This window comes from Chrysemys picta, chromosome 2 (assembly GCF_011386835.1).
Source record: "Chrysemys picta bellii isolate R12L10 chromosome 2, ASM1138683v2, whole genome shotgun sequence".
NCBI lineage: Eukaryota > Metazoa > Chordata > Testudines > Emydidae > Chrysemys > Chrysemys picta.
In genome coordinates, this window is record NC_088792.1 from 173,886,279 (window position 1) to 173,913,009 (window position 26,731).

Below are 26,731 nucleotides of genomic sequence, written 5' to 3' on the forward strand. Positions count from 1 at the left end.
GGTGTTGGTCTCTGTCTGAGGGGTTGGAGCAGATGCGGTTGTAACCCCTGCTCCAACCCCTCAGACAGAGACCAACATTCAAGACAGGTTTTTAAAATGTTTAAGAAGCTTCATTTAAAACTAAATTAAAATGCAGAGACCTTCAGACTAGTGGCTAGGACCCAAGCAGTGTGAATGCCACTGAAAATCAGCTTGCGTGTCGCCTTTGGCACGCGTGCCATAGGTTGCCTACCCCTGATCTAGCATTTGTTAGGCAAGTAGGGAACTGTGACTTCTGCCTTTCTGCCCAACTCTGTTGATCCGGACACACTGGTGAAATGAGGACAGACACATGGATGCATTTTAAGCAGTAGGCATTTAAGTGGTTTCCATGTCGGAGTTATAAGGCTCCAACTATATAACCCATAATTCAAGGTAGGCACTTCTCACTCTACATCCAGGACTCACTTCATTCTGAGTCCTACCACACATCGACATTGTGAGGGGGACAGAGGTTGCAGAAAGGTGGTGAGCTCAGCCTGCAAGGGCCACAAGGTCTGAACTCTTCTTCCCAATACACCCATATCCTGTCTGTCTGCCTGTCTTTCTTGTCCACCTGCTATGGCTTGTCTGGCATCGAGATATTAGGCTCTCTGAGGTAGATACTGTTTTCTATTGCTTGTCTTTACGGTGCCCTAATCTTTGATTGAGATTTATAGGCATTATCATAATATAAATACAATAGACCATCAGAGTTATGAACACCAGTGTTATGACTGACCGGTCAATCACACACCTCATTTGGAACCAGACTTACACAACCAGGCAGCAGCAGAGATTAAAAATACATTTTTAAAAAGCAAATACAGTACAGTGCTGTGTTACACGTAAACTACTCAAAAATAAAGAGAAAGTTTAAAAAAAATTTTTTTTGACAAGGTAAGAAAACTGTTTCTGTGCTTGTTTTCATTTGAATTGACATGGTTAAAAGCAGCATTTTCTTCTTCAAAGCTGTATTAAGTCAATGTTCAGTTGTAAACTTTTGAAAGAGCAACCATAACATTTTGTTCAGAGTTCTTTTCATGCCTTTGCTGCGTCTGTTCTACAAATCATCTGGATAGGAAAAAAATTTGTATTTATTGTTCAGCAGTTTATCTGTTATGTCTTTGAGGTGTCTCTTTGTATGCAGGTGTAATTGCCTACTACTTTAAAAGAGCGTGTACTTAGTAATGGGTCATCCTTGAAAGATATAGCCCCTATTAGGTGTGTGCATTATGAAGATTTGAGTTAGAGAATATAAATTTCCTTACCGCTATTTGTAGCTCATCTTCTCTGAGGTTAGTGCTTTTTTTATCTTTGTTTTAGAAGCACAAGAGAAAGATGGAGATAGGAAGACAGAGTCATCATCACTACTCTCTGACAATACAAGACCAAGATTCTGGTGTTTTTGTGTTCTTTCATCTTGCTTTTAATTTAACATTTTTGGTTTACACGGACAAGCACTTCTAGGCAGTCTGTGTCTTAACAATAGTTCTTGATAGCTTGTTCTTCCTTACATCCATATGGTAAACTTTCTATTCATTCACTCTGAGACAACATTTTTGTTCAGGCTGGTTTCCATATATTGTTTTATGGAAAAGCGAATGCCTTGATTTTATATTCTGATGTCTAGCCCATTCTCCATCAGTCCCATGAATATATAAAAGAGTAATATAATCAGCTCTAAAATAAATTATAAATATTTCAAGTTTTCTTTGTTTAGCCATTAGAAAATGTCACCAGTTACATGTTTTGACAATTTATTTTTCACAAATTTTGTTTCAGTGTATTGAAATAGTAGTACCATATATTTGAACAGTAAAGTAATGTTTATTAAGGGAATTCTGGTAAAAAGTTTCTATTAGCTTTAGTCGAATGCAAATAAGTAAGAATGCTGGGTCAGATCAATGGTCCATCTAGACCAGAGCAAATCCAGTCCAGAACAGGGAAATTGAGTGATCCATCCCCTGTTGTCCAGTTTTAGCTTTTGTCAGTCAGAAGTTTAGGGACAGCCAGAGCATGGAGTTGCGTCTCTGACCGTCTTGGCTAGTAGCCATTGATGGACCTATCCTCCATGAACTTACCTAATTCTTTTTTGAACCCAGTTATACGTTTGGCCTTTGTAACATCCCGGTGGTTGGATATTTATGGTAGAGTACCTGCGGTCTATCACAAAGGTCTGTTACAGCAGGTCACATAGATTTTACTGTAGCTGAAGTTAAAATAATTATGTAGTCTAAATGAAACAAACATTTGAAGTTCAATACAATACACAAACATGCAATTTTAAATACATAAATTCAAAACTAAGAGGTACATTTAACACAATTTGTTGTCAGTAGCAATATGATTCAACAATAATGTTTGCACTTGTATATTGCCCTCCATTCTTCTAATCACTCCATAGACATTAATTTAGCTTAACCACACACTTGTGAATTAGATGTGTAGAAGTATCCTTCAGAGATAATCCTAGATACCTGCATTCAGTATGGTCATATATGGGAGCCCCTTGCTCATGATGTGTCAAAGCAGTAAAGTAAGAGTCCCTTTTAAAAAACAAAACATATAAACAAAAACAAGGAGAACATGGAAGAAAGGGGAGCAGCAGGAGCATCATAACAAAAATAGGAGAGGATGGAAGGGGTGAGCAACCTGTGAGCAACCACTTCCTGTGGGGGAAGTGGAACAGAAGAAACTGATAATCCTGTGGCTGTTCTTGCATTGCCTATAAAAGTACGATATAATACTGTCCATTCCCATTCGGAGGCACAGTGATTTGCTCAGGGACACACACAAGTCTGGCAGAGCCAGGATCAGGACCAGTTCTCCTGATCCTCAGTTATTTGTCTTTGCCAGAAGAAAAGCCTTCCTCATGTAATGGCACATATCCTCCCTTGATTCCTGAGCTATACAGTGTCCTTGATCACCAAAGAATATATCATTAGGACCAATAACTTCACACCTGACTCATGCTAAATAAATAGATGATCAAACAATATTAAACCAATATGTTTTGTAAAATAAACAGTTTGCTATCTAAACATTCTGTCTAAACATATTAAGACATTTTTTCCTTGAAGTTAAAAGGACTCTGGCCCCATCAAAGTTAGTGGCGAAACATCTCTTGATTCCAGTGAGGCCAAGATTTCACTCAAAGTGGTAACTGAGATATGCTAGATTCAGATTCATGTACATACAAAATATTTTCTGAATCAGAACATTTTTGATATTCCAGACAGCTTTTATCAGATCGAAGTAACGAGCTGAGGTACATTAAACTGCGTTGCCAGTCAGCAGTGGAAGAATACAATCTCACGGTAGAATCATAAAAATACTTTAATCTATATTCCTGTAAAAGTGTTCCATGTGCATCTAATACCATGTGCAATTGCTCTCTCATATTTTTTCCTCTTTACATCTAAATCCATGTTTAACTTTTAATTTGCCTTTCAACAGGTAGAGAGAATTGTCGACAAGAGGAAAAACAAGAAGGGAAAAATAGAATATTTGGTGCGATGGAAAGGATATGAGAGTGAAGATGACACCTGGGAACCTGAACAGCACCTTGTAAATTGTGAGGAATATATACATGAATTTAATAGGCGTCACAATGAAAAGCAAAAAGAAAGCACATTAACCAGGACAAACAGGACCTCTCCAAATAATGCCAGAAAACAAATTTCTAGATCTACCAATAGCTCTTTTTCAAAGACGTCACCTAAATCTTTAGTGATTGGCAAAGACCAGGAGTCAAAAAATAATCAATTGTTTACTGCCACGCAGAAGTTCCGGAAAAACAATTCACCATCTCTTTCTGGCAGGAAAAATATGGACCTTGCAAAATCAGGTATTAAAATCCTTGTTCCCAAAAGTCCTATTAAAAGCAGGACAGCAGTTGATGACTTTCAAAATGAAAGCCCTGATAAATTGGACCACATAGAACAGGATCAAGAAGACTCTGTCGCACCAGAAGTGGCAGCAGAAAAACCGGTGGGAGCTTTATTAGGACCTGGTGCAGAGCGTGCTAGGATGGGGAGCCGGCCAAGAATACATCCATTAGTGCCACAACTACCAGTGCCAGTAACAGCCACAATTGCATCAGCATTAACGATAAATGGAAAAGGTAAGTGTATACGTTTGACACTTTTATGTAGATTAGCCTTTTGGCTGGACTCTTTTTTGTTATTTGTCATATGCAAACAATTACTTGTTCAGCTGACCTGTTTGAGCAGTATATTGATTGATTGAGAGAATAACTGCTGTACTAAACCAAATCTGGAGAATTTCGCAATTGCTTTATTTTAAAATAACTGTGACTGTAGAAGCCTTTGAGAGGTTTGCCAGCTTTTGCTTTCTTCACTGAATTCCACTGGCATTTGTGTTTTAAAAATCAATATAAGATACATCTGTGTTTGACTTGACATCAGTGTACCATTCCCAAAGATTACATCATTGCTTTAAATTTCTCTAAATAGGTGAGACTCAAATTTGTCATGAATGCTAGGAATATAAATGATGGAAATAGTCACGTAATTTTTAGTAGGAGTTCTTTACAGTGGTTCTCTCTCTTTTGGTTTACATATCTTTTTGCCTAACTGTTGCTTGGATTAAAGCCATCAGAATTATATGGTTTAAATAATAATGTTCTTATGGTTGGTTTCTGTGCAAATTTGAGCCAATTGGGCAGATATATGCACTTTCTGAACTGAATTCTGTCTTGCATTTTGATTATATTTAGCAGTATTTGGCTGTATATAATTCACTTTACATTGAAAGTTCATTTAGATTAAAGACCAAATTTACTAATATCTCAATGACCTACTATGAATTTATTCAAATGGTTTTACAAAACTTGTAACACCATAAAAGGACAAACTGCTTTTTAATAATTGAAACCTGTTTAAAAACTTCATGTTCATCCCTTTGGTTTCCCAAGTCTTTATTCTTTAAAGGGGAAGAATAACTGTAAACATATTTAGACTGTTCTGTACAATTGTAAATATTCTTGTGAGTGCACTTTTAGGGCTACATTTTCTAAAGTGTAAAATTGCATCTGCAAATGTGATGCAGAGGCCAAAATCTGCAGGTGTACTATTGAGGTTGAAGGGATGACAAAAATGTTTTGGAAACTAAGAATTGGGCCTCGCAAACATAGCAGCTACAGGCACAACAGATGGGCACAAAAGAGATTGTTCTGAGGACTTCACTTCCGCCTGTAGCTCATACACATTGTTGCTCCTATTCAGAGTTTCTGAAAACCCAGGCATAATAGGAGAGTTTGGAACGCAGTGGGCAGTGAGGAACTCATTCTAGGAGCTGTGGTGTCAGGTCACAAATTAATCCACTGTGCTTCAGATGAACTAGGGCATCATTTTAATGCACGCTTTGGTGACAGGACTATCTCTTGCTGTGCATGGGCTGAATGTGGAATGTGAACCTCAAAGGACACAAACAGAAGCTGGAGATAAACATAAGAGACTGCAATGTATGAAACTTACTGTCAATAAGTCGCTGATGTAGATGAACTAGAGGTGTGTGCACATGCAATGGTTTTGTGATAACTGATATGGTGAGAAAGTGTTGTATGGATGCCCACTGTGAACTGACAAATGTACTCTCTCTTCAGTGTAGTTGCCTCCTAGCATCCAGAGAAAGAAACAGAGGAAACAAGGAACCTTGTCAGGCAAATCACTGGCCACGAATGACAAAACCATTTCCAAAATCCAGTCCTTCTGCATTAGTAGCATTGGCAATATAGGGAATAGTACAGTGCCTCCAGTGAAAGTGGAGAGAGGAGAATTGCATGGAGTCTCACATGAATAGAAATGAAGGATGTTTCAGTCATGTAGAGGATAAGTGGTATTGTGTCAGGTGCTTATACCTGTATATTTGCTAAGGTGTCACTGTTTCTCTAACTGCTGTCATGCATTTCAGAAGATGTAGATACACTGGCCAGGTAGTCAATATACTGTCATGTCAACCAAACATCATCTCAGGAATGTCTTCAAAAGCCCACCTATTAACACTTAGGATTGTGGCACTGTGTGAATGTTCTGGCTCTTCTTCACAGGTGCAGATACAGTAGGACAAAAAGGAGGGGGGAGAAGGGAATGTAGTCAGGAGGACTAAACCATGTGATATTTTCAAAACAAACTTATTATTCGAGCTGGTTGGGAATTTTTCCCCAAAGCGTTTTTTGTTGGAAAATGCCAGATTGTTGAAACTGAAACTGTGGGAAATGGTCGGTTTTTAACAAATATCTGGTTTCAAAAAGTTTTTGGAAAAAAGTTTCAGATTTGTCAGAGTGGGACGTTTTGACATTTTTCAAAACAAAACATTCAATTTTTTCAGTTCATAACTACTTTTAGTTTTAAAATTTAAGCTAATTATAGTAAAACATTAAATCACTACGCTGAAGTAAAAATTAAATACTTCCAAATTATGGACACAAAAGGTTTCGATTGACTTGTACCAAAATAATTTTCAGATTGTCAGTTCATGAAAATCTTTTGACCTTTTGGGATGGGAAAACCATTTACCCACCCAGCTCTACTTATCTAATGTACATTGAGAGCACACACCTTGAAACAATGCATGTGCAGAGGAAACCCAGGGCCTAGATCATCATTATTATTAATAATTTTATTTATTTGCATTACTGTAGCAGCTAGGATCACTAGTCATGGACCAGGGCCCCATTGTGCTAGGCGCTGTAGAAACACAGAACAAAAGATGGTCCCTGCACCAGAGAGCTTACAGTCTAAGAATATGGCAAGAGACAACAGATGGATACAGACAGATGGGGGAGTGTGAGGAAAGAATGAGACAATATTGGTCAGCATGATAGGCAGTGGTCTCAGAACATAGCTGTTACCAAGTTTTTTGTAGAAATCATGGACAAAGAAGAAAGGGATGTGAAGGAGGATAATGAGGCACCTTTGTGGGTGTTTATGGGCAATTCCTCCCAAGCATGAGGGATGGCATGCGAGGAAGCACAATAATGCTTGTTTGAAAATTTAATAAGTGCCCAATGGAGGCTGGCAACGGGGGCCGATCCAAGGCAGGAGTCAACATCTCTGTAGCAAGTGAGAGATTATGGGTATGGTGGGGAAAGTCTGTAAAGGGCCTTGAAAGTGAAGACAAATAGCTCCTGTTTGATGTGCAATAAAGAAGAGAGTTGGTGGAGAAATGCAAAGGGGGTGATATGATCAAAATGTCAAGCTAGCAAAATGATCTTTGCAGCAGCATTCTAAATAGATATGAGTGGGACAAGCTTGCATTTGTCAAGTTGTCACCGTGCCTCAGTGAGTCACAGCTGAGAATACCAGATTTAGGACAAACTGCTGAGAAATGGGGCAGACCCACCCCAAACTGGTGCTTGTTCTTCCATAAGATATACCAAGCCAGTAACAAAAGTAAACTTCTGTCTCACGACACTGGTTAACTAGAAGTCAGAAATGCAATCTCTTTAAGTATCCCAGCCTTTGTTTTACCATCTAGACACTAGACTTAATGATGTGTGGTTATTGAAAACCAATTTAATCAAACAGGTTCTTCTAATCTCACAAGATCAGCCAGATAGCCAAGTCAATATGAAACTCAGATCTGACCCAATAATCACGCTGTTACCAATCCTTTAGTATCTAATATCTAAAAGTTCATTTATAAGCAAAAAGGAGGAGGAGAGAGTTAAAATGGTAAAAGGAATCAAATACATACAACCATTGCATAGTTCTTGTATCAGGTTTGAAGCAGTGATGGATTAAACTGCTGGCTTGTAAAATCTCTGGTAACTTCGAAAAGATTTAAAGGTCCTCAGTCCATTGGTTGGAATACTTCTTTTAGTGTAAATCCATAATCCAGAGATCAGAGCAGGAAAGAGGCAAAATGGAGATGCTTCCAGGGTTTTTTATACCTTCTCCCATGTGGAGGGACTGCTCTCAGTCATGGTTTGTGGAAAATTACAAGCACAAGATGGAGCCCAGGGTCACATGAGCAAGTGACATGCCCTTGAATGCTTTGATGAGTCATAGGATCAGCTGTTACTCACCCATATTCTGGCTAAGGTGTCCAAAGGAAGACTCACTGCTTTTTCTATGGCCCATTGTGTTAGTTAATGGTCCATTCACGGTGTGCTGGCTAGACAGTATGTAAATTACCTGGTGGGGGTTACCCCAGGAGCAAATACATTTGAAATACTGGTACACAGTCAATATTCATAACTTCAGATACAAAAATGATACATGCATTACCAAGAGGATAATCATATTCAGTAAATCATAACTTTTCCATTGACACCTTACATGATATACCTTGTACAAGATTTGTTGCAGTTGACTAACAGTGGCAATATTAATGATATAACTGGTCATGTTTCAATCATACAGCATCACACAAGTCCAGAGAAAAGAAAGTTGCTGTAATTGATAAGTGAGATGGTGAGAGCCTGGATAAGGTTTTAGTTCTGTGGATGGATTGGAAAGGCTGTGCCTTTCAGCGGTTATGCAGAAAGAATCTGCAGGATTTAGACATAGCCTGGATGTGAGGACCTAATGAGAGGTTTGAGTTAAAGATGATGCTTAGGTTAATGGCCTGACTGACAGGCAGGATGGTGGTGGTGTCCACAGTGATCAAGAAAGGAGGTAGGGGTGAAGATTAAGAGCTCCGTTTTAGCCATGTTGTACTCTAGCTAATGGGTAGACATCCACAAGCAGATGTTAGAGGAACAGGCCAAGATTTTATTTTGGTCAGACGGAATAGGTCTGGAGTAGAGAGGTCAGCATAGAGGTGGAAGCTGAATTTGTGTTTGTGGATGAGAGAACCCAGAGGTTAAGTGTAAAGTCAGAAGACCGGCGGACCAAGGACAGAACCCTGTGGAACCTCCACAGAAAGCTATCAGGGAGGATGAGGAGGAATCTCTGAAGGACACACTGAAGGCGCAATTAGCGAGGTAGGAGGAGAACCAGGAGAGGAGAGAGTAGCAGAAGCCAACAGAAGACAAGATTTAAGAAGAAAAACATGATCAAGTCTGTCAAAGACAGCCAGTAGGGTCAAGGAAAAGGAGGATGGGTATTCCTTCTGAGTTTCAGCTAGGAAGAGGTCATTAAAGAATTTGGTGAGAGCAATTTCAGTGGAGTGGAAGGAGCAAAAGTCAAATTGTAGAGGTTGTAGGATGGTATAGAAAGAAAGGAACTCTCTTTTTTTTTTCCCCCTCCCCCTCAGAATATAAACATGCTTTAGTCTCTTCCATCTTTTTTTTTTTTTAAAGGCAACCCACACTTGACCTCGCTTCCATCTCCACCTACTTTCCCATCTCCCTTTCATCTCTAAGTTCATTGAACATGCTGTCTACAATTGCTGTCTGGAATCCCTCTCCTCCAATTCCATTGAGGAGGTGGGATCCAGTCAAGTAGGAGAAATAGAGTTGTTTAGCCAGGAAAATGGCAGAACTGAAGGAGGAAAGAATGAATTTATAGTGGAGAAAATCAGGCTGGTCATGGGATTTCTGCCAGAGATGCTCTGCAAAGACAGAGCAGGAGCAGAGGAGGAGATGTTGGGGGTTTCCTAGGGTTGGGGATTGGCAAGGAGGACTTTGTTATGGGAAAGGGGCAAAAGGGTGAAGGAGAGTGAATCATGGGAGAGAATCAATATAAGAACGGCCATACTGGGACAGACCAAAGTCCATCTAGCCTAGTATCCTGTCTTCTGACAGTGGCCAATGACGTGTCCCAGAGGAAATCAACAGAACAGGTAATCATCAAATGATCCATTCCTTGTTGCCCATTCCCAGCTTCTGGCAAACAGAGGCTAGAGACACCATTGCTGTCCATCCTGGCTAATAGCCATTACTGGACCTACACTCCATGAACTTATCTAGTTCTTTTTTGAACACTGTTATAGTCTTGGCCTTCACAACATCCTCTGGCAATGAGTTCCACAGGTTGACTGTGCGTTGTGTGAAAAAAATACTTCCTTTTGTTTGTTTTAAACCTGCTACCTATTAATTTCATTTGGTGACCCCTAGTTCTTGTGTTCTGAGTAGGAGTAAATAACACTTTCTTATTTACTTCCTCCACACCAGTCATGATTTTATAGACTTCTTTCATATCTCTCCTTAGTCGTCTCTTTTTCAAGCTGAAAAGTCCCACTTTTATTAATCGCTCCTCATATGGAAGCCGTTCCATACCCCTAATCATTTTTTTTGTCGTTTTCTGAGCCTTTTGCAATTCTAATACATCTTTTTTGAGATGGGGTGTGCAGATGTGGTCGCCCCAGTATTCCAGATGCGGGCATACCATGGATTTATATAGAGGCAATATGATATTTTCTGTCTGATTATCTATCCCTTTCTTAATGATTCCCAGCATTCTGTTTGCTTTTTTTGAATGCCGCTGCACATTGAGTGGATGTTTTCAGAGAACTATCCACAATGACTCCAAAATCTCTTTCTTGAGTGGTAACTGCTAATTTAGACCCATCATTTTATATGTATAGTTGGGATTATGTTTAACTATGTGCATTACTTTGCATTTATCAACATTGAAATTCATCTGTCATTTTGTTGCCTAGTCACCCAGTTTTCTGAGATCCTTTTGTAGCTCTTCGCAGTCTGCTTAGGACTTAACTATCTTGAGTAGTTTTATATCACCTCAAAATTTTGCCACCTCATTGTTTACCCCTTTTTCCAGATCCGTTATGAATATGTTGAATAGAACTGGTCCCAGTACAGACCCCTGGGGGACACCACTATTTACCTCTATCCAGTCCAAGAACTGACCGTTTATTTCTATCCTTTGTTTCCTATCTTTTAACCAGTTACCAATCCATGAGAGGACCTTCCCTCTTACTCCATGAAAGCTTACTTTGCTTAAGAGCCTTTGGTGAGGGACCTTGTCAAAGGCTTTCTGAAAATCCAAGTACACTATAACCACTGGATCCCCCTTGTCCACATGCTTGTTGACCTCCCTCAAACAATTCTAGTAGATTGGTGAGGCATGATTTCTCTTTACAAAAAGCATGTTGACTCTTTCCCAACAAATTATGTTCATCTATGTATCTGACAATTTTGTTCTTTACTATAGTTTCAACCAGTTTGCCTGGTACTGAAGTCAGGTTTACCAGCCTGTAATTGCCAGAATCACCTCTGAAGCCCTTTTAAAAAATTGGTATCATATTAGCTGTCCTCCAGTCATTTGGTATAGAAACTGATTTAAATGATACGTTACAAACTACCATTAGTAGTTCTGCAATTTCACATTTGAGTTCCTTCAGAACTCTTGGGTGAATACCATCTGGTCCTGGTGACTTATTACTGTTTAGTTTATCAGTTTGTTCCAAAACCTCCTCTAATGACACCTCAATCTGGGACAGTTCCTCAGATTTGTCACCTAAAAAGAATGGCTCAGGTTTGGAAATTTCCCTCACATCCTCAGCTGTGAAGATCAATGCAAAGAATTCAGTTAGCTTCTCTGCAATGGCCTTATTGTCCTTGAGTGCTCCTTTAGCATCTCGATCGTCCAGTGGCCCCACTGGTTGTTTACCAGGCTTCCTGCTTCTGATGTACTTACTTTTTTTTTTTCGCTATTACTTTTTGAGTCTTTGGTTAACAGTTCTTCAAATTCTTTTTTGGCCTTCCTAATTATACTTTTACACTTCATTTGCCAGAGTTTATGCTCCTTTCTATTTTTAATCTTTTCTATCAATGATAGAAAGGGAAGAGAGGGCTCAGAGCAATCAAAGTCATCAACACTGATGTTCCGGAAGTCAGAGAAAGGCTGAGATATCTGGGCAAATGTCCCAGCTGTCGCTAACGAAAGTGATAAACAATAGAAATTGTGTTCATCCCATGGCATCCCAGTGAGTTTTGTCTATAATATGAACATGTTCACTGATTGTATGTAATGAAAAGAGGCTATTAAGGAGAGTACAAACAGTCTGAAAAGCCTCCTAAAACTCCTTAAATCTGTGATACCCATATCAGACAGAAATGTCTGGGATGTTGGCCTGTTAGTCTATGAGAGGGAGAATCTGCCCGAGGGTCTCATGGACAAACTGCTTCTTCATTGTCTATTGGGGAAAGGAGGCAGGTGTAATGTTTGGCTGTGTGCCTTCATGATTCCCTCACAGAGTAGAGAGGAAAACGGTACTAAATGATAAAACATATTTATTCAACTCCCACTAGACTTCTGTTTCCTTGCAGCCTTCAGACATGCTGCCTTGGTCTGCTCTCTGCTGTTCCCTAGAGGCATCCAACTTGCCTGTTGTGTAATTGGCATTTGTCCACACACGTGATTGCACAATTCCTGTCAATTTCTTTGTTTCTTATGGCCCATATTAACATTTGGAGTATTTCCAAATGGCAACCATATTCACTATGAAATAAGGTTTTAATGAATGCTGAAATAATTTGGGTCTGCAAAAAGAAGTAGCACCTGTGAGGACCTGTTGTCAAAAGTATAATTTAGAGTATATGTATGTGGCTATATTGCAGCTAGGAGTGAGTCTCCCTGCCCAGGTAGACAGACTTGTGCTAGTGGGGCTTGAGCTAACACACTAAACATAGCAATGTGGATTTTGCAGCTCAGGCTCTCAAGACCACCAGACCCCCCTCGGCTTGATAGCCCAAGCTCCAGCCCAAAGCACAAGGTCACTGTTACTCTTAGGGTATGTCTACACTACGAGAGTAGTTCTATTGTACTTAAATCGAATATGTGGAATCAATATTACAAAGTCGAACATGTGTATCCACACTAAGGACAGTAATTCGACTTTGTGAGTCCACACTAACGGGGCAAGCGTCGACATTGGAAGCAGTGCACTGTGGGCAGCTATCCCACAGTTCCCGCAGTCCCCGCTGCCCATTGGAATTCTGGGTCGAGCCCCAATGTCTGCTGGGGAAAAAAATGTGTCGAGGGTGGTTTTGGGTAACTGTCGTCATCCAACCGTCACTACCGCCCTCCCTCCCTGAAAGTGCCGGCGGGCAATCAGTTCGCGCACTTTTCTGCTAAGTGACATCGCGGACGCCACAGCACTGCGAGCATGGAGCCCGCTGCGACCATCGCTGCAGTTATGGCCGTTGTCAACACCTCGCACCTTATCAGCCACCTTTTCCAGAGGCAGATGTTCAGAAATCGGGCGAGGAGGCTACGGCAGCGCGATGAGGACATGAAGTCTGAGAGTGGCACAGACCGGTCACAAAGCACGGGACCCCGCGCCGTGGACATCATGGTGGCAATGGGTCATGTTGATGCCGTGGAACGGCGATTCTGGGCACATGAAACAAGCACTGACTGGTGGGACCGCATAGTGCTGCAAGTCTGGGATGAATCCCAGTGGCTGAGAAACTTTCGCATGCGGAAGGGAACTTTCCTTGAACTTTGTGAGTTGCTGTCCCCTGCCCTGAAGCGCAAGGACACCCGGATGCGAGCAGCCCTGACTGTCCAGAAGCGAGTGGCCATAGCCCTCTGGAAACTTGCCACGCCAGACAGCTACCGGTCAGTCGCGAACCACTTTGGTGTGGGCAAATCTACCGTGGGGGTTGTTGTGATGCAAGTAGCCAAGGCAATCGTTGATGTACTGCTGTCAAAGGTAGTGACCCTGGGAAACGTGGAGGCGATCATAGATGGCTTCGCAGCGATGGGATTCCCAAACTGCGGTGGGGCCATAGATGGAACTCACATCCCTATCCTGGGACCGGACCACCAGGCCAGCCAGTACATTAAAGGGCTACTTTTCCATGGTGTTGCAAGCACTGGTGGACCACAGGGGACGTTTTACCAACATCTACGTCGGATGGCCGGGCAAGGTTCATGACGCTCGTGTTTTCAGGAACTCTGGTCTGTTTAGACGGCTGCAGGAGGGTACTTACTTCCCGGACCACAAAATAACTGTTGGGGATGTCGAGATGCCTATAGTGATCCTCGGGGACCCAGCCTACCCGCTAATGCCCTGGCTCATGAAGCCCTATACAGGCACCCTGGACAGTGAAAAGGAACTCTTCAACTACCGTCTGAGCAAGTGCAGAATGGTGGTGGAGTGTGCTTTTGGACGTCTCAAGGGGAGATGGAGAAGCTTATTGACTCGCTCCGATCTCAGCGAAACCAATATCCCCATTGTTATTGCAGCTTGCTGTGTGCTCCACAATCTCTGTGAGAGCAAGGGGGAAACCTTTATGGCGGGGTGGGAGGTTGAGGCAAATTGCCTGGCTGCTGATTACGCCCAGCCAGACAGCCGTGCGATTAGAAGAGCCCAGCGGGACGCGCTGTGCATCCGGGAGGCTTTGAAAGCTAGGTTCCTGAGTGAGCAGGGTCACCTGTGACAATTTTGTTGGTTTACAGAGCAGCTGAACCTGCCCCCGTTTCTTTACCCAGTGACTGTTCACAATCCTCTCCAGTTTCATACCCCGTTCACCCCCTTCCAACCCACATTTAAAAATAAAATCACTGATAATTTGTTAATGAACAACGTTTTATTTATTACTGTTTTCGCGGGAAAGTGTTGAAACTGGGACGCAGACTGTGGTGGGGAGCGGGTGTAGTGTACTCATGCAAAGGACGCTTCTAAACTCGAGGAATGCCAGGCTCCTGCTTCTACAGTGGTCCGCACTGGCGGACTGATTGTTTGAACGGAGCCTGCCACCTGTTCGGGACTCTGTGTGTGGGGGCTATGTGACTTTGTGGCAGGGGGAGGACGGTTACAGATTCCCTGCTGCGTGGCTCTGTGATCCAGGATAAGGACCGCTGCATAAGATCTGTAACCGCCCTGCCACCGCCAAAAAATCTCATAGCCCCCCGCCCCCAACAGACAATGAAAACCACCTCCCAGACTGACCAGGGTGCCTAGTGACTGCACTGTGTGTGTGACCTGCTGCTGAACCTGCCCCTGTGTCTGTACCAACCACCTTTCCCCCCCTTAAAACAGACTGTCATCTAAAAAAAACATGATGGAAACAGCAATTAACAGAAACGTATTTTTTATTAGCAAATGGACAGTTAGGGGATGAAACTGGGATGGGGGATTGGGTGATGCGGGAAGGAAAGGACTCATTAAATTTTGGGGAATGACAGCCTCCTGCCACTTTAGCAGTCTGCAGGGGTAGAGTGACAGTTTTCACGGGCTCTGCAGCCCCTCCTTCTTGGTACTTTCGGTGAGGGGGGTATGGGACTTTGTGGCGGGGGACGGTGGTTACACATAGACTGCAGCGGGGCTCTGTCCTCTTGCCTCCGGTCCTGCAGAACATCCACAAGGCGCCGGAGCGTGTCCGTTTGCTCCCTCATTAGTCCAAGCAGTGTTTGAGTCGCCTGATGGTCTTCCTGCCGCCACCTCTCCTCCCGTTCGCTGTGTGCTCGCTGGTATTGGGACATGTTCTCCCTCCACTGACTCTGCAGGGTTGCCTCGGCTCGGGAGCAGCCCATAAGTTCGTCCCGTGTCCTTTTAAGTCTATGCCTAATCTGCGACAGCCTCTGGGAGTCTGATGACAGGGTAGGTCGGGAGACAGCCACAGCTGTGGGATGGGAAAAAGGGAGTGAATTCCTCAGAAAGATAAATTTTTGGGTGAACAAAGAAAATAGTCTTTCTCTGTGAAAAAGACCATTCACAGCACCTATCACATGCGCACTCAGGACAAGGCTGAATTTTCGCCCTTCGCATTCAGTCCCTGGGGTCCTGCAGTGCAGATCGCAGAATCGGAACAGCACAGCAGAATTTGGGTAGCGGGCTGACATGGTAAGCCGTAGACTTGTGGCAGCTTAAAACTTTCATAATAGCACTGCCCTACTTTCACGTTCAAAGCAATGCTCCTAGCGTTGGCCAGTTCCTGCTGCCAGCAATCCGGCAAGCATGAACTCTGCCCCTGTCCCACCCCCTCGCGGCTGTCCCCGGGAAAGATCCCTCTATGCTGCCCCTCTCCCGCCTCCACCGCATGGCTGTAAACCGGCGGTTACAGTTCTGTAAAGGAACAGGGAAGCAGTCCCAATACTAACATTGCCCTAATTCAAAGCAGGGGACCATGAGCGACATCACTCTGATGCGTATTTCTGACAGCGAGAAAGAACGCATGCTTTGGGAAAGCCTCCAAAGACCAGAGCCGTATGCCGCCATGCTGTGCAAGGCAATGATCCCGGAGTACTTGATGGTAGCCTGGCGCGGAAACGTTTCCTACTACGGAGGACACAACAAGGCCGCTCTCCCAAGGAACCTCATGCAAAGGCTTTCCAATTACCTCCAGGAGAGCTTCATGGAGATGTCCCATGAGGATTTCTGCTCTATCCCCGGATATATTGACCGAATTTTACTGTAGCTGCACTGGCAAGGGCTAAACACTACAGCGCCTAGGGCAAACCAATCAAGATTTACCGGACATTGTTAGATTTTTTTGCAGCGGTTGCACTGCCAAAGACTAGAACTTTAAGTGCCTAGGACAATCTAATCATGAAAAAGCCACAGTTAATATTTATATTCTTTTATAAAGAAATGTTTACATGTTTAAACCACTTACCGGCTGATCCTTCCCCTGATTCTGGGTCCGGGTTAACGCCTGGGGACGGTTGGTACGGGATTTCTGTGAGGGTGATGAAGAGACCCTGGCTGTCTGGGAAATCAGCGTTGTAAGCGCTGTCGACTGCCTCGTCCTCCTCATCTCCTTCCTCTTCTTCCCCGTCCACTACCATCTCAGAGGAAGCGGGCGTGGACAATATCCCATCCTCAGAGTCCACGGTCAGTGGTGGGGTAGTGGTGGCGGCCGCACCGAGGATGGAATGCAGTGCCTCGTAGAAACGGCATGTCTGCGGCTGGGATCTGGAGCGTCCGTTTGCCTCTTTGGTTTTCTGGTAGCCTTGTCTCAGCTCCTTGATTTTCACGCGGCACTGCGTTGCATCCCGGCTGTATCCTCTCTCTGTCATTGCTTTGGAGATCTTCTCATAGATCTTTGCATTCCGTCTTTTCGATCGCAGCTCTGAAAGCACGGACTCATCGCCCCACACAGCGATCAGATCCAAGACTTCCCGATCAGTCCATGCCGGGGCCCTCTTTCTATTCTGAGATTGCATGGCCATCTCTGCTGGAGAGCTCTGCATCGTTGCCAGTGCTGCTGAGCTCGCCACGATGTCCAAACAGGAAATGAGATTCAAACTGCCCAGACAGGAAAAGGAATTCAAATTTTCCCGGGGCTTTTCCTGAGGGCTGGTCAGAGCATCTGAGCTCTGACTGCTGTCCAGAGCGTCAACAGAGTGGTGCACTGTGGGATAGCTCCCGGAGCTATTAGCGTCGATTTCCATCCACACCTAGCCTAATTCGACATGGCCATGTCGAATTTAGCGCTACTCCCCTCGTTGGGGAGGAGTACAGAAGTCGAATTTAGGAGACCTCTATGTCGAACTAAATAGCTTTGTTGTGTGGACGGGTGCAGAGTTAATTCGATTTAGCGCTGCTAAATTCGACATAACCTGCTAGTGTAGACCAGGCCTTAGAGAACTAGCTTGAGCCCCGCTCGCTCCCAGTTGCAGTGTAAACATACATTATGTAGGTTGCAGTTTTCAGTACAGAAAGCAATTTTAGCCTTAATTCTTTTCCACTCATTTAACACTAAGATAAAGAAAATTCTACCAACCCCAGGCCTTGAAGGTGACTCACCACAATTACTGATACAGACAGGCAGCCAGCCTACACTTCTACTGCAAGATACCCTTCCATACAGTTAGAAAAGTGGGATCCAGAATCATCTTAAACAGTACCAAACCAGAACATTCAAGGGCATAGCTCAAGTGTCAGTCATGGCATACAATAGAGCAGGTTGGTTATCAGTGCATATTCCAACTGGTTGTCTGCTACACACAGCTGGATGTGCTGAGCCTAAAGCATGCAGGAATTATACATGGAGTTCACTGCTTCCCACCCTTCCATAAATAAGTGTGTACAGAATATAAAAGCATCATTTTAACACTATGCACCTCTGTTATTGCAAGTGATTGTCTTCCCCATAAAGAAGGCTGAGCATTTTTAAAACAGTGTATGACTCAAATAATTTTAAGTCTGTGGTGAATTCAATATCACTTGTCCCTGAAGTGTCTCACTGTCCTATTTCCACACTGAGTGAAACAGACAAGGCTTATGGGGGTTTTGTTGTGATTATTAATGTTAATTAATTAACATTAATAAGAAGTGGGAAAGTGGTAGTACGAGGTGTTTAGCAGGATGCACAACCTTTAAGGCTGACAGGGACTGGCTTCCACCAGTTAAGCACCTACCACCTGGTGCAGATCAGTCCTGGCCTATGTGACACTGCCTTAATTGACTCCTCACTGGAGTTGGCTCATCCAGAGACACGATGATCAAGTGGGACTACGTCACTGGCTCCAGTACCTGTGACTGTGGTAGAGAGCTTCAAAATATGAATCATCTCCTGTGATGCCTGCTGCTTGAGCATGAATGTTCTTCCAGTGACCTGGCACAGTGCAATACTCAGACAATCATAGGTGCACGGATGTGGCGGGAAACAGTATGAGGACAGGATAAAAAGGTTAGCTTTAATAACATTCAGACACAGCTGTATTGTGAAGAAACTTGGGAGTCAAAATACTGCATATTAATTTGGGCATTATTCACACTAAAACACAACATGTAATGAAAAATGTATTACTAGGAAAATACTAGGCAGCAGAAAATATTGGCTTAGCAACTCTGAAATATCCCATGTAATATACGGTCTAATGCAAAAACTACTGTTTTGCCACCATTCCACTGACCCTAGTAGTTTGAAATTATTTTTTTATTTAATTGCAAAGCAAAAAAAATCATCATCCAAAAATCAAACCTATAAACCTATCTAGAACATAAGTCAGTTATTTTACACTAGGCAGAAAAAACAGCTGCAGACAACAGCTCACAATGTGACTATCACAGAATCAAATAGGGCAGCATCTGGGAGATATAAAGAGACTTTTGAGTTAAAAATTATATATATAAAAATCTCTTGTCTTTACAGTGTCTCAGTTTAGTAGGAAATAAGACAGCCATGATAAAGTGCACAGACATAAAATTACCATGAAGAAAAGTAACCTTTCTCCAAGCTTGAGGAACCTTGGCTACATCAGCAAATAAGTGTATTCTTTGCTCTTTATAAGGAATTACTTCTTTTTCCCTATACACAATTCATCAATCTCTGCCAAATCAATAGATGTGTCATAAGAAACAATAATAATAGAAAGTAAAGTCAGGGAAGTAGTTTTCAGTGTTACCTAGGCCCACTAATATTCAGAGGCTTCTTATGCAGATCAGATGACCAACCTTACCTACTCTTGCAAGGAGACAGAGATTTTTCAGATAGGTGGTGATGTGCTACAGATTGGCAACACATTATAACGATTTTCCAATGTGTTCCAGACTATCATTTCAAGATCCTCTCAGACAAAACAGCCCTTTAAATGTCCACACAAGACTATGCAATTGCCTTCAGCTATTTTGTTTTGCCATATTTTCCAAAGTTATTTTCAACCTGATTACACCCTTCTTTGAAAATGCTTAGCTGGTACAAATTTTATTTGCACCTGTTACTACAGACATTAGTGCCTTAGTGGCACAATGCCTAGGAAAATGGAATCCTTATTTCTCTCAATGTGTGCAAAATGTGCTGGATTTTTTAAGTTTGATGTTTAGGTAACAGCTCCAGACATCTTACAATCATTAAATTTGACATTTTGAGTTGTTATTATTTCAGTGTGATTCTATTTGTAGTAACACAAGTAATGGAAAACCTCCACTACCTTAAATGCTTTAAATGACTTGCTAAAAAAAGCCTATATTTTGGTTTTCAAATTTAAATATTAGATGCAATATGTTTGAAAATTTGGTAAATTTGGACTAGAAATAGATATCGTGGTGACCTTTTATGTAAGTAATTCAGGCTAAATAGGCAATTATAGATGGTATAGTATATTAGATAAGGGAGTCATTGTTCACCTTTCTCTTTCTTAGAAATGATCATGTAAAATTGAAGCAACATACTTATTTCAAAAATACAAATTGATCCAAATCCTTTATTTTTTTTTTAATATTAATATACTTAACGGATGGGTCCAAAGCAAAATCCCAGATCTGAACATTCCTTCACTTTTATGATTCATGACTATATCTACTGTGCACTGGGGTCCTGATCAAAAGACCTTTGAAGTCAATGGAAAGACTCCATTGGCTTTGGAACAGACCCTAGATGTGTTTTTAGAGGATATCATTTCAATAAAACAATAAAAATATTGTTTGTGGATATAAAATAAGCGGACAATATGATTTATTGTCAAATTGTCCACTTATTTCATATCCACAAAAACAGTATACAGTAAGCAGGTACATACAGATGTACAGTAGATACATACATTTTCACTAAGAACTGTTCACAAATACCGTATTTTCTTCATGCTTTTCATATCTTGCCTCCATTATGAAGAGAATCTGTCAGCACTACTAGTGTTTTCATATTAAATGTTGAATAGTTCCTCATTTCTGTTCCCTGCTCTGCCACCAGTTTGTCATATAATCTAAGACATGTCATTTAATTTAACTGTACCTCCATTTACCCAATTATAATAAGATTAAACTTCTTCCCCACCTGTTTGGTGTGTTGTGAGTCTGAATGATATGTAAATCATTTTGAGATACTTGGATGAAAATCACTACTCAGTCTAAAGTGTTTATTGTGTATATTTGGCTAATGAATTTATTCATTCAAGCGTGTGATAAAATCTTCAATTCAAAGATGTAATATTTTTATAGTAGTATGGTCTCTTTTTGGATTATAATTTTTTGGGGGGCTGGGACTGTCATTTTCTCTGTTTGTACAGTACAGCGGGGCTCTGACCTGGTTGGCCTCAATATAACTATTTAATGATAAAGTAGTTTAGACACACATTTCATCTGCTATGAATTGAATTAAAATCTATTGAGTAAAGTCATCTTGGTTTGGTTTGGTTTTTACTTTCACCATTTTTGTCAAAAATATAATAGTATATGCTCCTGTGTATTCTCCGTTGTCTGTGTGATAGCACTTAACTAATTCATCTAGAGCTGAATGAGCAAAAGTCCACAATGATGCCCAGGTCTTCTTCCTGAGTGGTTGCAGTTCATTTAGAACCCAGCGATGTGTTTGAATAGTTCAAATTATTCCTTCCAGTGTGCAGTGCATTGCAGCATTTTAAATCTGCCATCCAGCTTGTCCGTTCACCTGTCTTTGTTAGGTCACTCTGAAGTTTTTCAGCTTTTTCTGTTCTTAACGAGAATAAAATGTGGTCCTGAAATGTTGCAACCACCTTGTTCACATTCGCTATTCAGTTAATTAATAAATGTATTAAACAACACGGACAGTCAGCCGTTGTCATGCTGAAAATTAACAGTGTAGAATTAATTAAACAGTGAAAATGAACTGTTTGTTTTCTGTTGTTTAACCAGTTTCTAATCCAGGATGTAATGTTATTTAACACCTCACCAAGGGTCTAAGAGCCTTTTAGAAGAGCCTTTGTCAAGGGTATGGTAACTTGGAGCTATACCCTTAACATGCATTTAATGAGAGCGGTTAAGACAGAGATGCACAATAGTTGGAAACAGTGTCTGAAGAGAAGAAGGCTGGCTTGCTGAAGGTTTTGTTTTGCTGGCACCCTGGAAGTATGTGGGTGGGTGGAGGGGTGTAGATTTTTCAGCTACTTTCCCTGTTTTTTATCCAAATTTGATAAACAAATTAATAGGAACTATATACATATTGTAAATAAAAATAGATTCAGAAAGATTATTCTGAAGTTTATTTTCATGAAAGAGGAATGTGTGGACACAATCCAGGGGAGAAATCCTAGACTTATTGAAGTCAATAGCAAAGATTTGGGGAGAACCAACTTTAATGGGACATAGACCACCTGATTTTTTTAATTGATTTAAAAAAAAATCCAGTTTCTGATAACCAGTTAAACAGTACGTCCAAGAATGTTTTTTAAATAAATATTTAAAAGGGGGTTTTCTACTCTACCGTTTGTTTACAAAGGCCCTTTCATCAAGGGAGAAACTTCCTGATTATACTGGACACAATGAAACTGACTATACACTAAGTGCTGTCAAATCCACAAAGTAAAGAAATGGGAAAATATATCCTTTTCCCCAACTTTCAGTTGTGTTAATCATAACTATAACTTGATGCTATACTAGATACATTATTTTCAAACAAATAGGATTTTCAGATTGATGGTGCATCTTTATAAATGTGTTGTCAAATGATTTTTAAAAATTGCAAGATTAAAAAAAGTCACAATTAATCATAATTTTAATTGCACTGTTAAACAATAATAGAATACCAATTTAAATTCTGCATGGAAGCGTGTCCTCCGGAATGGTGGTTGAAGCATGAAGGGGCATATGAATGTTTAGCACATCTGCCACATAAATACCTTGCAACATCGGCTATAAAAATGCCATGTGAATGCCTGTTCTCTTTCAGGTGACCTTGTAAAACAGAAATGAGCAGCATTATCTCCCATGAATGTAAAGAAACTTGTTTACTTTAGCAATTGGCTGAACAAGCAGTAGGACTGAGTGGATTTGTAGGCTTTAAAGTTTTACATTGTTTTGTTTTTAGTGCAGTTATGTAACAAAAAATCTATATTTGTAAGTTGCACTTTCAAGATAGAGATTGCACTACAGAACTTGTATGAGGTGAATTGAAAAATACTATTTCTTTTGTTCTTTTTTACAGTGCAAATATTTGTAATCAAAAATAATAAAGTGAGCACTGTACACTTTGTATTCTGTGTTGTAATTGAAATCAATATATTTGAAAATATAGAAAAACATCCAAAAATATTGATGATAAATTTTAATTGGTATTCTATTATTGTTTAATAGTGTGATTAAAACTGTGATTAGTCACGACTATTTTTTAATCTAGTTAATTTGTTTTGTGTTAATCACTTGAGTTAACTGTGATTAATTAACAGCCCTCGTTTACATATACAGACACAATGAAAAGGGATAATTCTTTAAGTCAATTTTCTTGTAATACACTGTTCTTCAAAGCACCGGACTACTAGTTTGAATTTTAACCTGTTATTTGGCAAAAGAAAAACAAACAAGCAAACATAGAAATCCCAAACAAAGAACACTATGCAATCTCCTGTACTTGTAGTTTTAAGAAAAACAACAACAAAAAACAATATTGTTTAAAATCCCATTACTTTCACCTTCATTACATTAAACTCTCTTCCTTACGTTAATTTAAGAAAAAAGGCTTCTAGTCTTTCTATTGATGGTTGCTTTACTCTAAAGAAGTGCTTCAGGCAGTTCAGGATCATTAATCTTGGAAGGAAAACCCACCACATGTGCCCATCAGAATAATTTTTTCTAAATGTTGAATAACTATTCAAATATTAATTATGGAAATACACTAATCTTACCATAGATAAGGTTGTAATCAGCTTCTCAGTATTAGCCTGATTTTGGCCCACCTCTGTATTCCTCAAAAAAAGATCCTTTGCATTTGAAATTTAGTATGTTCTTTTTCGAAAGGATGATGTGTGGGATTTGGGGGTTCTCCCCCACCCCCAAATTTGAAGGGAATCTGTTCACAGGCATTTTCATGTTATGACACATATAACAAAAGGAAAAAAGAAAGTAAGTGGTGGGTTTTGCTTTTTAAAAAATCTTCCAGTGCTTTTTTGTTGGGTCATCTTTCACTGATACTTGCTTGTCTTAGACTCTCTTTCCTAAGAGCCTGATAAAAGGTCCATACATAGACCTAGTTTGCAAAGCCTAAAGTGTTTAGTTTCAGAGTTAATTCCTTGGAGTTTAGAAACCTGCCTTTAAGTTCCAACACTGTATATATTTATTCAAATTTCCAATTCCTTCTCCTCTTCTCCTCCCCTCCCTCCCCCTCCAAATAAAGTTAGATTTCAGACTGCAGGGTTTTGTGAAATTTGTTTGCCATTGAAGCCTATAATAGTATATTAAAAGCTCTTAATCAGTCTCTACAGAACCTACAAACTCAGAGTTGGCAGGATACACAGGCTTTAGGTATTTCAAAGATCTGGCAGACTTTAGACAGTCAGAGGTCTCAATTCTGTACTATGCTTTGATTGCTTAGCATTGACCCACAACTGCAATGTGGTTCTAAATTGGACACATCTGCCCTGAGAAGATCTTCCCTCTATAGGAGGATTCTTTTTACAGAGTTGCCATAAATCTGCTTCCATGCCAGCCCTTGCTTCTGAGGATGACGTAGGGTGTATGTTCAAAGTGGCATGGGGCTGATAACATCTGGTGTAGAAGAGTGAATTGGGTGCAAAGCAGCCCCATAATTAAAGAAGTATGAAGGATTTATATCCCTTCCAAATGCTTTTAAAGAAATTGCTACTCTAACTCTGGAATTTTTTTAAAATCCATATAAATGCCTGAGCCTTTTTTCAATCCTGCTGTGCTCTTAGCCTCTGATATACTGTAGTAATGAATGCTAGAGACTAATTGGAAGCTGTGTGGAAAAAATATTTCCTTTTTGAGAGTTTTGAATTTGGCACCTTTCAATTTGTTTGAATGCCTCTTGTCCTGTTCACCCTTATTCAAAACACAAGATGTTTCTGATCTACTTTCTCTCTACCATTCATTATTTTATCATGGCCCTTCTTATTTGTCTCTTTTCTAAAGCAATCCATTGCAGTCTTTTCAATTTCTCTTATATAAAAAGTTTTTCCATGCCCCAATAATTCCTGTTGTCATCTCTGACCAATGGCTTGTCCTAGATTCTCCAAATATGTTTTAATCTAGGAGTCAATTCAGAGATCTCACACACAGGACTAGTGTAGAGAGTGTTCAATTTCTGAATGCCGGCTAATGCTACTATAGCCTTTTTGAGATGGGGTAACTGAACACATTGATTTATTGTGATTATATTTTCCATATCAATCTCCATCACAATCCTTATAGAATCACAGAAATGTAGGACTGGAAGGCACCTCAGTCGGTTTTCTTATACATCCCCTCGTGCTGAGGCAGGATTTCATATACTGAGACTATCCCTAATAGGTGTCTGTCTAACTTTTAAGTGGGATAACAAGCTTAGTGGATGGGGGGAAGCAGTAGACATGATCTATCTAATTCTAGTGACATCATCATAGGACCTAATCACATCAGCCATACCATCAGGGGCTCGTTCACCTGCACATCTACCAATGTGATATATGCCATCATGTGCCAGCAATGCCCCTCTGCCATGTACATTGGCCAAACCGGACAGTCTCTACGCAAAAGAATTAATGGACACAAATCTGACATCAGGAATCAAAATACTCAAAAACCAGTGGGAGAACACTTTAACCTGTCTGGTCATTCAGTGACAGACCTGCGGGTGGCTATATTACAACAGAAAAACTTCAAAAACAGACTCCAACGAGAAACTGCTGAGCTAGAATTGATATGCAAACTAGACACAATCAACTCCGGTTTAAATAAGGACTGGGAATGGTTGAGCCATTACAAACATTGAATCTCTCACACTTGTTATCTAACTGTCTGTCTGTACTCGGCTAGCTTGATTATCACTTCAAAAGTTTTTTTTCTCTTAATTAATTGGCCTCTCAGAGGTGGTAAGACAACTCCCACCTATTTATGCTCTCTGTATGTGTGTATATATATCTCCTCAATATATGTTCCATTCTATATGCATCCGAAGAAGTGGGCTGTAGTCCACGAAAGCTTATGCTCTAATAAATTTGTTAGTCTCTAAGGTGCCACAAGTCCTCCTGTTCTTCTTTTATCTAATTCTAGACCTTGTATTTTGTTTGCTTTTTTTAACTGCTGTTGCATATTGAGTAGAAGTATTGATTGAGTTGTCTAGTCGTTTTTCTGAGCAGAGAGTTAATTTAGAATCTAGAAAGGTATATGAGTAGTTCAAATTATTTCCTCCATTGTATATTACTTTTCATTTAACATTCAATTTCATCTTCCATTATGTTGTTCACCCTAACTCAGTTAAGTTCTTCTGAATTTTTTAACAGTATTCTCTAATCTTAAGTAACCCCTAAGTAAGGCGATATGTGTAAGGCTGACCTCTGTGAGTTGAACATGTGGTAAAACTGAATGCCTTGTCTTCACTGTATTTTTACTTTAGGATAGTTCACATGTGTTAGCTACCCTGAAGTAAAAACCACACCTTTTTAGCAGTGAATACAAAGCACAAATTGTAACATTTGGATTATAGCATATACAAAATTTAGAAACATTTTACAAATAAAATGAGAATTTGCAGAATGCAGCAATATTTGTGTAGAGACTAAAATCTCAGAACCTATATATGATTTTAGGTCAGTATGTAATGATTTTGTCATGCCTTTTGCTTCATTGAGTCATTGCTATCTCTCTCAAGTAAAGTGCTCGGAGGACAGCAACCCATTTCCTGTCAGGCTGAACAGGAAGTATGGACATTACAGAGGAATAAAAAATAAGGGAGTTTCATTAGGCTCTGCTAAACAAAAATATCTCAGCAGCTATCAATAAAACATAAGTCAATTTAAAAGTGTTCTAAACTATTATCATACCTTTTGTTTTAAAACCACTTGCTTGTGGATGTTCTTCACTATTAGAATTTTTAGTTCTGTTTTAAAATAGCTGTATTCATTTTTATGAAGAAGGTGGGCAACTTTTCCTCAGCCTCTCTAAACTCAAATATGAACTAAGAGGCTGAACAGATTTTCTT

General features: G+C 40.5%; 1 protein-coding gene across 1 annotated transcript in view; it reads left to right on the top strand.

Moving 5' to 3' along the window:
- Nucleotides 1-26,731, top strand: part of CDYL (chromodomain Y like) — a 193,210-nt gene that overhangs the window by 86,731 nt on the left and 79,748 nt on the right. The window contains exon 2 of the mRNA XM_005305978.5: nt 3,478-4,144. Within this exon, the coding sequence (XP_005306035.1) occupies nt 3,478-4,144 (667 nt within the window). The remainder of the gene's footprint in view (nt 1-3,477; nt 4,145-26,731) is intronic.